This window comes from Coloeus monedula (assembly GCF_965178545.1).
Source record: "Coloeus monedula genome assembly, chromosome: 15".
NCBI classification, from domain to species: Eukaryota; Metazoa; Chordata; class Aves; order Passeriformes; family Corvidae; genus Coloeus; species Coloeus monedula.
The window spans coordinates 10,001,908-10,014,263 of NC_138795.1; the positions used below are offsets into that span (position 1 = coordinate 10,001,908).

Here is a 12,356-nt window from a genome sequence, read left to right on the forward strand (position 1 = left end):
TGAAATCTGCTCCTAGAAGAAAAACCTGAGCTCACCAGAATAGTAAAAAACTGACATTGACAGATATAACCCCAGTTTCAGCCACTCAATTAATTATGGAAAAGAGAAAAGGGCTTAAGCATGATGCCAGCTTCAAGCATTAAAAGAAGCATTAAAACTTTTTAGTTTTTTCTGAACACCACTGTCTATTGCATTATAAAGAGCAGGATGCCAATAGAAGCCAAAATTTCTCAGCCCTCGGTTGGAAAGAGATCCTTCAATTATTGATGACTCCATGTACAAATTAATGCATTTACACTATAAAACTATTGCCTTGTCAAGGTGTTCCCATGTCTCCTAGTCCAGCTGTTCTAGGGAGCTAAATTAGCAACAATAAACCCACTTCTGTGAAGTCATTTTACAGCATTTGATTCTTCAGAACTGCTAACAGCCTGCAAGAAATCAACTGACCAAGGTAAAAACTGGAGAGTCTGTTTGCCTTGGAACAGGACCCCCACCCTGGGCCAGAGACAAGAGCTGCCCTGCAGTTAAAACAACCTGGAACAACTGTAAGTCTCCCTGTAAATCCCTTGGAGTTGCATTGCTGGGTAAGTTTGCGTCCTGCCCCACGACAACCAGAGCTACATCTGATTTGAATGAAACTTCAGACGTCATGATTTTCATGCCAACTATTTCAGAAGCAATGTCATTTTCTTCAACACCCTGTTATTTCACTTGCCATCTCCACAGATTTTGCTCCAGTTCCAGAAGCAAACTTATTTTGAGGATATAGACTCAAGCATTTCCAAGTGGTTTTAGAAGGGCCACACACTTAAAATCCAGGATAGGCTTAAAACACAGACTTCAGCCACCCTCATGTGAAGGTGTGCATCTCCAGCACCATCATATTACTTATAAAAGAAAAATGCAAACAAGAGATCAGAGCTGAAGATCCAACATTTTTCAGAAAACTATCCCTATAGTAATGCTTTCAAACAAATAACAAGTGAAAACCGAAACACAAAAGCAATAAAACCAAATCTGATGAGCTCTTCAAAAAGATCTCGAGCGATATCAGCTGGCAGGACTCTGTTGTCTACCCCAGAGCTACAGCAGTTGATCCCAGCCAGGGCTTTGCTGCAAACACACCGAAGCCAGGAGGCTGCAGTCTTTCATATTCCAAAACAAAAGCCAAGTTCTGATCACTGGGATGAGGAAGAAATTTTTTGTTGTGGATACATTACTGTGTAATTACTGCAGATTTCATTTACTTTCTTTTGAATACTACAGCAGATACAAAGGCTGCATAGATGTGGCAACTTCTTGTGTTATTATCTAATGCTCTAGGTTTACATTTTAACAGTTAGTTCCCCAAAATACCAGGGATGTGTGTGTCTATTGAAGAAAAAAAAAAAATCCCTGCTGGAAGACAGGGAAATACAACTCATATTGCCAGCCACTGTCAAACTGATAGCCAGGAAAGAGTTTCACATAAAATTTGAAAAAAACCCCACGAAAAGTAATGTACCCATTTTCTCAATAAAATCAGGGTTAGAAACATGGGAATAAGAACAGAAATTAATGCCCCTGGGTAAAGGACTATCCATGGGACGAGATGTAAAATTCCATAAAGCACAAATATTGCTAAGAATATTCAAAAGTCAAAGCTTTCTGTGGGTGTGCATGCATTGAGATGTCAACACAACTATTTCACGATCACCGAAATTGCTACTAGCCTGCATCCTCTCTGAATGGCTATTTTTAGGACCTGGCCTTTCATGTGGTATAATGATGTGGATTTTACAAGAGCATTTATAATGTGTTTCATACGGTGTACAGCCCTGGAGAAATTGCTTCGTATCAGAGAAAGTAAAACAAAAAGTTTTGGATGTTTATTTAATTTTTTTTAGAATTTTATTTCTTATTTTATGTTATTGCATCTGGTTTCAATTTTGGGTTAATATATATATTTAATTTATCTATTTATTTAATTTATCTAAGCACTCCAAGGAATACTCAGCACAGCATGATGCAATCTTGCAAAACATCACTTGGATTTCTAAATCCATATATTCTTTTGGATGGTGAGATTCCAGATCTGGCAATGCCACAGTCTGCAAGTCATAGCAGGAAGCCAATGCTCAAAGGCCAGTTTTTGACCTGGGGTTTGGTGGTGTCAGGGGTTCTGCTGTGTCTCCCACTTAGAATCCGAAGACAACAACTCCTCCTCACTAGCCCGACTCCCGCACCAGTAATTCCAGGGCAGCAGCAGCAAATTCACCGCATCAGCCTCTCCATGCTAAGAACAACAAATTTTCATGTGGTAGATCTTACAACGGTTTATTTCCTAAACATGAAAGCAATCTCTGCAGTGCCATATCCTCAGTGTCAGAATAAAAATGCCACATTTCTGATCCTTTCTGAGCATTTCGCTGCAAAGAGTCTCTTCCCAGCACTTCTTCCCCAAGTGCCTTTATAATCACAGCCCTCTTGCACCCAGTCAAACACACCTTATGACCTTGGGCTTTCATATTTTACTTTTGTGTAGGTCCCATCAGAGCAGAACCTCAGTTTATGCTCATGGACGCTACTCCTCAGAACAAACCACAGCAGAAAACAAATTCAACATAGAGCAGACAAGCTGAATCACTTAAAAAAAAAAAGAAGTCTTTTTTTGGTCAGTCTGTGATTACTATGTAGCTCTTCAAGGCAGACGTGTACTTTGTATATTACAGTTCCAGATTCTTCAATGGAACAAAGGAGATACTGTTGAGACTTTTTTTTTGCCTATCATTTAATCAAATGCAAAGTTGTTATAACCGGAGGGGAAAAGTGCTCTAGATTCTAGTATCCAGTTTTACTTTGGTTTCAAAAACTTACCACAGCATGGTTGAGTTTATTGTTTTCTTTCACAAAATACTAATTTTGGGACCCCGTGAAACACAATGAACCAGATTCTTTTCGTGGCAGCTGAGCTGTGTTTAGCACAGAGGTGGTGAACGGGAAAGGAGCAGTGGTTTAAAGCCACTGTGGTGACCTCTTGCCCAGCCCCTCCAGCCAGCAGGATGCTCTGGATGGGGACAGCTGATTTCATCAGGTTTTGCTAACCCTTTTTTACTGACCAAATGTCCCACTTTCTCCATGAATCCACTTCAAAGAGGGGGTGGTGGTGGAATAGTCCTTCATTGGGAATGGTCATAAATAGCATTTCCAGAGAAAGGCAATGGAGCTGATGAAGGGTCTGGAGCACAAGTCTGATGAGAAGCAGCTGAGAGAGCTGGGGGAGCTCAGCCTGGAGAGAAGGAGGCTCAGAGGGACCTCCTTACTCTCTAAAACTACCTGAAAGGAGGGTGGAGCAAGGTGGGGGAGGGGGCTCAGTGTTTTCTCCCAAGTAACAGGCAATAGGATGGGGAAATGGCCTCAAGTTGCACCAGGGGGAAGTTTAGGTTGGATAGTAGGGAAAAGTTCTTCATTGGAGAGGCTGACAAGCCCTGGTACAAGCTGTTCAGGGAAGTGGTGGAGTCACTCTTCCTGGAGAGATTCAGAAGATGTGTAGATGTGGCACTTGGGGACATGGTTTAGTGGTAGCCTTTAGTGGTAGGGCTGGGTTCAAGGCTGGACTCGATCTTAGAGGGCTTTTCCAGCATAAATGATTCAATGATCCTAAATTATAAAGACTCGAAGGCAAAAACCAGTGACAGCGCAGTGCTAAGTTGCTCTGCAAGGAGGTGCAGGTAAGAGTTCTTTGTCCGAGATAATTGACCAAGAAAAAGATCCTGCTGATTATCAAGCCTGAGAGGCACATGGTGTTGCAAACCCTTCCTTTATGAAACAAAGTCGGTGGGTTTGTGAGCCACCAGCATGTGCTGAACTGGCAGTCTCATGGTGAGAACAAGACCTTGGTTGATGCTCACAGAGGGTTTGGTCCAGACTTTGCATGTTCTTTGGACATTCACCCCATGAAACACTCGCACTGCCTGGGGCCTGGAGGGAGCCGTGCCCTCTTGGACAGACCGCTGGACAAGCCAGCAGACAGAACAGGCACCTGGTCTTTACTGATTCAGCTGGATTAAAACTGGAAACTAGGAAGTGAACAGCTCTGTATCCTGTATCCAACCCTCTGAGTCACCCGTTCGCCTACCAAACCTTTGTTTCATCCTCCAGACACAGAGACTAATGAGCAAGTATCTTGTTATAGCCTATTTTTTAAAAGAGAGATTCAAAGAACAGCACATGAAAGAGGCTGGAGGGGGGACTCACATGTCCCAGCTTGGCACCAGCCTGGGATTTGATCAGGCTGGGAAGTTTTCCCTGCCACAGTGGCTCTGCAAGGAGCTCAGGAAGCAACTTGTACCTACTTTGCTATTGCTGTGCCCTCCACCCACCATTGGTAAATGATGAGGTAAGAGCATGTGTACACCAGGCTGGCAGAGATGCTGACGTAAGCCATCTCCTGGCTCCCCGAGCAGTGAGGTAGAGTGGCAAAGACATAGGAAACCAAGGGCCCTGAGCAACCTGGTCTAGTGGCTGGTATCCCTGCCCATGGCAGGGGATTGGAATGTGATGATCTTTAAGGTCCCTTCCAACCCAAACCATTCGGTGTTTCTATGAAGTGAGCAGCAAACAGAAGGAGAGTAGCCAAAGCCTTTTAGGGGTGGGATGAAGAGAAGATCCCACAGTGGCCATGCCTTCAAAAAGACAGTTCTGGCACCTAATCCCTCTTCAAATCAATGGAACAGAGAGGGGAAGATAATCCTTGAGGATTTGTTAAGGAAATTGTGACTCACACATGGTGCAGGAGGTTTTAGTAACTGAAGAGTAGCACGTGCCTGACTATTATTCACCCAAACCCACCCTGTCCAGCACAGCCTCCCTGTGACAGTAACGATGCTCACAAGTGCTTGGGTCCTTCCTCACCTTCTCTGTGGTGAATTGGCAAGGGGACTCAAAGGCCAACCCATAGGAAACAAAGGCTAAATTTGGTCTTGATGAACCATGGCCAAAAGGCAGACAAAGAACTGCAAGTATGAAATTAATGGCAAGCTGTAGATGCTTCCTCAGAACTGTTGATGTTCCTCAGCACTAGGCTTTGCTCTGCCCATAACCACCATTCTGTGTACACACAGACACAGTCCACACCAGATTGCCATCTTAGGTGTGCAGCTCACACCAACCCATATCCCAAAATCCTGCTTCCCTTGCAGATTATGCTACAGATAAAGAGGGTTCAGCCTGTGATTAGGATCTGGCCCTACACAGAAGATCTATGACAGCAGGCAAGAGAGTTGTCCCTCCAGAGCCAGCAACGTCTGTGTAGTCACAGGAACACACGCGGGGTTACTGGACTGGGTACCAAGGGAGAGCAAATGCTAGCACACCCTACTGCATGGATTAGCCAGGGTTTTCACCCCAATGCAGGAATTTAATGGTGCCAATAGAGTCATGGCATGAGAGGGATCACAAGCTGTGAAGCAACACACGAGTGAGCACATTGCAGAGCCCCGCCTGCTCCCCCTTCTCTCAGTTACAGCTTTGGATAGCAGATCAGCTCTGCACTTCTCATCTTGGACATGCCATGTGCCACTCAAACCCAAATCACTTTGTTCTTCACAGTTAAAATTTCAAGCCCACTAATCATTAACATGGATGAGCTTTGGGAACTTCAGTCGATGTTAAGCTTCTGCTTTTCTCTCCAGATTCCCATTATGGTCAAGCCCATAACATTTCACAAACAGCAATGGTTGGAAATTTGCAGGAACAGTGCCTTTACCATACATATCTCATAGCAACTCTCCACCAACAAAGCATCCCATGCCTGGGAAGCCAGTTCCAGGGTAGCCTGTGAAGGAATCCCACTGGGAGAGCAGATATTGTTGAATTGTCTGAATCCCGTGCACACTTATTCACATTCACAGATTTACATAAAACTTGCTTTTGTTTCCCTGTGACATTTTGCTTTCTCTTTTTTTCATTCCAAACAATTTTAAAAGTAAGGTTATATTAGACCACACACATGCAGTGCTGTATCATGTCGCTGCTTCTTAAGCAGAACTCTCTAATTTATTTCAAAGGGAAGTTCTGCTTCAAAATTGAGGGTGTGATATGAACTCAGAAATTAACACAAGAATTTTCCTTGGGGGGAACAAAGACTGAATCAGACATGCAATAAATGACCTCGTAAGCCCTGTGTCTTGGTACATCCACATATCCAAAATTGTTCTTTAATATAAAACATTATTTTCACCACTATCTTATTTCAAGCTAGGTAGAGGAGCTGAAAGAAGTGGATTTGCTTTGGTCAGAAGGGAACAAATTACTCATCTGTCTGTCTGCCAGGAGGTCCATCAGCAGCCACCGCACTCCTAACGCTTTGTGCTGGGAATGTTACAATTTATGGGGACAGGGAACCATCCTGGTGAGGTCCTGCAGTGCAAGCCCTGCTGCTAGGGAACCTGGCTGGGATGCTGCTCTCCCACAGCAGCAGGCACTGCTGGGAACACGCAGAGCTACTGCTGGCTTCCAGCTGCCCTCCTTCCTCCCTCCACACACAACATCTGGAGAGGGATGCAGCAGTGCTCTCAGAGCAACAAATCCCCATCACATGGCGACTCCGGGGAGTTTTCCCACTGATTTCAAAAAGATCCGAACTCAACACAGGAAAAAGCAATACTAAACTATTGCCCTGACAGTGCAAGTCAGGACAGAAAGGCAGAGAAGCAGCTGAGCTGCAGATTTCCTTCCTCCAGCTGCTGGCGGGGGAGGGGGGGGGGGGGACAGTCTTCTGCTGCAGAGGGATGGAGCAGAAGGGGATGCAGCAGGAGCAGCTGTGTCCTGGGGCTCAGCTGGTGTTGCTTCAGCTTCTGTCCAGTGAAGAGCAGTCCTAGACTGTAGCTCCATGCTTTTTGACCTGGCGTTAGACATTTGGGCCCTGTGGCCCCAGGCCAGCAGTAACTGCACTTTCATCTTGCCCTACCCAAGGGGACATTTCATACCCTCTGAACAAGCTCAAGGAGCGCAGCAGACCACAGGGATCAGGCTCTGAAAAGCAACATTATTTGTGAGTCCTGCTGTCTTATTTGGGGACTTCAGCTGTGCAGGGCTTGGGAAGGTACCCCCACTCTTCTGCTCCCATGTAAGCTCTGGTTTGACAACTTAGTAATTAAGAAAATGAGGTAGTGTCTGTTTTCCAAAGAAAAAGAGCCTCTTACACTTCTGTTTCTCATACAGGCAGAAAGTCAAGTGCCTCAGCTTTACATATGGAACATCTTAATCCTGCCTTTACACTCCTCACACACTCAACAAACACATCTGAGGTGCACAGAAGGTGTGAAGAGCTCCCCTCGGATCTCTCCCATCAATGGGAGCAGGGAGACCTCGTGCCCTATATACAGGGCAGCATGGCTCATTCCCCTATTTTATAAACCTATTTACAAAATGAACTTAAAGGAACTTATAAGTGCTCCTTTTACTATTTAACTACCACATAGTACAAGATATAACAATGTTCAGAAAACCCCCTCAGGTCTAAACTCAATTATACAACTGTAGCAAGAAAAATATTTTAATCTGATCAAAGTGTTAACATGTTTGACCATGTCTGACCTCTAATGTTTGTAACCACCTAAAAGGCTGATGTTCTTACTAAGGATGTACCTTAATTTGATTTAAAGTCATTTGTACTATTTAAAAAAGGATATAGTTTTATGATTTTATATTTAATTTAGAAAAACAGTTCCTCAAATTTTTCATATTCTTTGGAAGTTTCTTGCAGATTTTTAACCCATAAGTTCTACATATTTCACTCTGGGAAAAGCTGGACTTTGCATAAGACGGGATAAAGTGGAGCCATGAACGACCACACACACAACACCTGAGAGTCAGGCGAGAGACAGCTCTCCTGGGGCCTTGCAGTGTCAGGATTTCAGATGCACACACAGGCTATGCCAAGATGCTCTTGAACACCCTTGACTGAGAGTGTGCCCTCCCCAGCCCGGCAGCTGATGGGGTTCACAGCTCCCAGAAGAAGGGACGCCTGGGCCCAGCCCTCTGCCTTATCCTCAGCTCTAGCAGCACCTCCAACCAGCCCGCGCCCCCAGCGACAGCTCTACTGCCAGTCCAGGAAATCTGTGCCTGCCAAAACCAGCAGCACTCCAGCTGAATCATCCTACACTGGCATTTTCCACCTTCAGCCAAGGTGGGCCACCCTGCTACGGGGAGCTCCTGCCACCCCATCTGCTGCTGGCCCTCCAGGGACCATCAGCTGGGCTTGGCTTTGCTGCTGATGGCAGATACCCAGCCATCTTCAGAGCATCACTCTGGAGCAGCAGCAGAGCACATAAATAACACAGCTGCGTGTGTTTTGGTAAAAAGAGGCAATTTTGGCTGGGAGTTGTGGGGAGTTGAGCAGGATGCTCGGGTGAGCAGTGTAACAGTTAGTGGCTACAAACACCTTGAGGGAAACAAAGCAAAAGTGACGCTGCTGAGAAAATCAGAAAGAAAATAGGAAAGCAGCACCCCGGTACTGCTGGTAGCAACACACCCAGCCAGGCAAGCACTGGGGCCAGTCCAGAGCCACTTGCAGCTCCCTCACAGGGTTCATGGGGGGCCCATCAAAAAAAATGTGGTTTTACAGAGCGCTGTAGGGCAGGGGTTCAGCCCCAGCCTCCGTGCCGGCTGCTCTGTGTCTTTCAGGGAGTTATACTCTATTTTCAATCAGGTAAATTACTGTTTTCAATGTAAAGCCCTGACAGTTTGCCAAAGTACTCCTGGGTTAATTTTTTAATTGATTTTTTTTGAAGATTCTAAAATTAATCCTACTTGCAAACAACTGTTTCCAGGAAGCCTCATTAACCAAAATACAATCTCCACTATCAAGTGCACGCATGACTGTGATACGTAATCCTATTCACTCACACAACCCTCCTCCCCGACTCTACTTGTGCTAAAGTATTAATTAAACACACTTTTATGGATGGTTAAGTATCTGCAATCTTTGGTCACAGATCTGACCTCCTCAATTATTGGAAGCAGCCACCAGATTATAGCCCACACTTTATGTAATGTACACAGCAGCAATAAATCTCTATGAGAGCAATCCATAATTTACCATGATAACCTTTGCAGAGTCAATAGAAATATAAGACAAAACTGCCCAGAATAATATATTGGAATAGTAATTGTAATAAGTTGAAAAACCGCAAGACCTGCTTTCATCTGAGGAAGAAATCTTCCCTTGTCTGTTAGGGAACAGATTTTTAATTAAAAACATCAAATCAGCTCTTCATAAACCACGGCAGGATCGAAACAGGCCTAAAGGAAGCTGGCTGAGGCATTGGATGATTTTGGTGGCTCTCAAGGGGATGGGATCATTCCTTCTCTGCTACTTATGTTTTCTCCCTTTCAAGATCTGCACAGTCTATTTGCTCCTGTCTGCTGCTCTGACAGTAACTGCTTGGCTTTTATTCTGTTATCAAGAGAAAAGGTGACTCCTAAATCACAATCTACTTCATAGCCTAGCTGCTAGTACATAGGCTACTGCACTCTGCTGCCCATCTAAGAAGAGTTTAAGATTAAAAGAAATATTCCACTAGAGCAAAAAGTTGCTGGACTAATGTAACTCTGGACCTATCCAGATTCTATCTCAGGGAGCAAATGAAATGTATTTACATAAGACAAATGTAAAAGCATTTAAAGTTTATTAGGAAGAGAACAGCTTAATATTTTAGGGGATGAGTGGGATACCTGGTCCCTGGACAAGGTGGGAAGCACCAGAAGAAATGCTTATTTGGGTTACAACAACGTACATTCGGCCTGCCTTGCAAACACTTCTTTTCTTGCTGTAAACTGAAGGAAGACTTAAAAATTTAGGAATAGATCCTCAATATCTGCAAACTTCAGCAAAGTTCCAGCTGTCTGCAGCCAAGAAAACGGAATCCCCTAGGAAAAGCTGTGTGGGGTACAGGCAGGCTCTTGCAGGGACCTGTATCCCGCTACCCAGGCCAGCTGGGTCCGGTGTGAGGGTATGGCACTGATTCCTACAAACAGTACTGAGTTTCATACTCCACAATCCATCAATTTTTCGTAACACCAGTTTTACATCCTCCTCCTCTTGTGAACAAATGACCGGATTAAGGATGGGTTTATAGATTCTTTTAAACTTTATCCCTTTAAAGGTTAAAACCTGAACCTGAAGTAAACCAAATTACATTCTGTCCTCACTTGCCGATGGCTAAAGCAGAACAATGTCTGAAACAAATGCAGCAGTGCCGGCTCCCAGGAGCAACACCAGCACCGACTGTCTGCTGCAATGTCAAGACATTATTTTCTGAAGTTCTAATAGAGATGGTGATGGGAAAAGACAGCTTTTGTAATGAAGCCTTTAGTTTAATCATTCAGATAGCAATACTTAGAAACATGAGAACATACAGAATTACTAAAGCTGATTTAAACCGAGAAGGAAAAACTTTACAGGAAGAAGACGGGAATAGTCCTCCAGCAGCATGAAGCCTTTTCCTAAAAACCTCTATTGCCATTTTAGAAGCACAAAATCCACTTTCTGGGCCATCATCCACAACAGAGCCCTAACACACAGAATGCCAGAACCTGGCTGTTTTACAGGCAGACACATCGAACTCAAGCTGAGCTGCAGGACATATCCCTGAACACATTCACAAAGACCAGGAGCTGCTCCCTCCAAAGCCCATGACCCAGAAAAAGGAAGAGACATTTTTCCATCAGATATTAGGATTTGACTGCTGGAAGAGTAAAGCCAAACCTAGAGGATGAGGAGACTGGAAAAGCAGCTCCTCCAGCAAATTTAGAGCGAAGCAGGAGCTTCCTGCCGAGCATCTCTCCCCCTTCCCACTGCTTTTCCCTTCGGCTTGGACAGAACAGTGTCCAGGTATTTCAGAAACTGGGCTCCAATTTGTCAGGAAAAAAGCATGTGTAGGTGCCTGCACAATACCTGCAACATACTTTAGAAGTGAGAGAGGCCACAAACTTCTCCATGAGGAGAGGAGGAACTCACCAGAGGTGACATAGATCCATTGGGCAGATATGGATCTGAGAGCATCAGGAAAGGGTAACCGGAATATGCAGATCCTTTATACATCCCCGGGTCCTGATGTTTCATACCTGCTGAAATCAATGTTCCCTGTAAAAATTCATCTTATGACAGGTGATTCCCCTGCCTGTTGGGGGTCCCCAAAGAGGTTACAGCATGTTGTGGGAGTCTTTTTGTTCCCATACTCCTCAGAGAAGGTGTTTGGGAGTGCCAGGGTCTCCCATGAGTGCGGACTCCCACAGTGGGGACACTGGGAAGCCTCGGTGCTGTCAGGAGTAGCTTTCCAGCTGGGAGCTGTGGTGGCCAGGCTGGCATCCCTCACTCCCAGGGGTGACAGGGTGACGGGCTGGGGAACCGGGGGATCACCACCCCGGGGAGGGTGAGCAGTAGACGGGGCGCACTGGGGGAGACCGGCAGGAACCGGGAATGAGGAGAGGGGGGACACACAGACACGCGGAGGTTGCTGTGACTAACCATCATCCATGTGGTCCGGGAGCTTCTCCTGGTACACCCTCTGCGGATCCTGCACTCGCCGGAGGGCCTGCACGGGGAGGAGAGAGAGGGGCAGCGCGGGGGCGTGGGGCGGGGGCCGCGGCGGGGCGGGGGGCGCGGGGCCGCCGCGCGGGGCCGGTCCGGCCCGGCTCACCTCGGGATCGGCGGCGGCGGCCGGGCTGCCGCTGCCTTCGGACTCGTTCACCAGCGAGGACTTGAGGTCGGCCAGGTCGCGCTCGGTGAAGGCGTTCTCGGGGATCTTCTCCTCCTGCTCGCCCTCGTCCTTGAAGGCCAGCATCTCGTCCGTGGCGCCCAGGTCGTCGCCGCCGCCGCTGCCCAGCTGCGGCATTTTCCTCCCGCCGCTCCCTCCCCGCCGCGCAGCAACTTTCCCGGGGAGTATTGTTCTCCCGGATCAAGCCCTTCGCAATTATTACTTTTTTTCTCTCCCTCAATTATTTTCTTTCCTCCTCTTAAAAAAAAAAAAAAAAGCTCTCTCTTGAATTTTTTCTTTTTAAAGTTTTTTCCTCCTTTCCTTTTAACTTTTAAACTTTTTTTTCCCTTTAATTTTGTTTCCCCCCTTTCCAATTTCCCTTTAAATCCTTCCTTTAGAAAAAAATAATTAGAATTGCTTTTCCCTCTTCACTCTTTTCCTTCCCCCCCCTTCTTCCCTCCCCGGTCCGGCGGCTCGCGGGGGGCTCGGCAGGCTGCGGGCGGGCAGGCGTCGCGGGATGCCGGGCTCCACGGGCCCCCCCGTGCCGCCGCCGCCCCCCCGCCCTCCGAGCCCCGGGAAGTTTGGCTGGAGCAGCGGGCGCCGGCGGCTGGC

At 46.3% G+C, this 12,356-nt stretch overlaps 1 protein-coding gene across 1 annotated transcript in view; it reads right to left on the bottom strand.

Moving 5' to 3' along the window:
- The window catches only part of TCF7 (transcription factor 7), a gene marked incomplete at its 5' end in the record, with an annotated part of 69,412 nt that extends 57,530 nt beyond the window's left edge, over positions 1-11,882 (bottom strand). The window contains 3 exons of the mRNA XM_082291517.1: positions 11,006-11,115; positions 11,516-11,582; positions 11,688-11,882. Of these exons, the coding sequence (XP_082147643.1) occupies positions 11,006-11,115; positions 11,516-11,582; positions 11,688-11,882 (372 nt within the window). The remainder of the gene's footprint in view (positions 1-11,005; positions 11,116-11,515; positions 11,583-11,687) is intronic.
- Between the last annotated feature and the right edge of the window lie 474 nt (positions 11,883-12,356).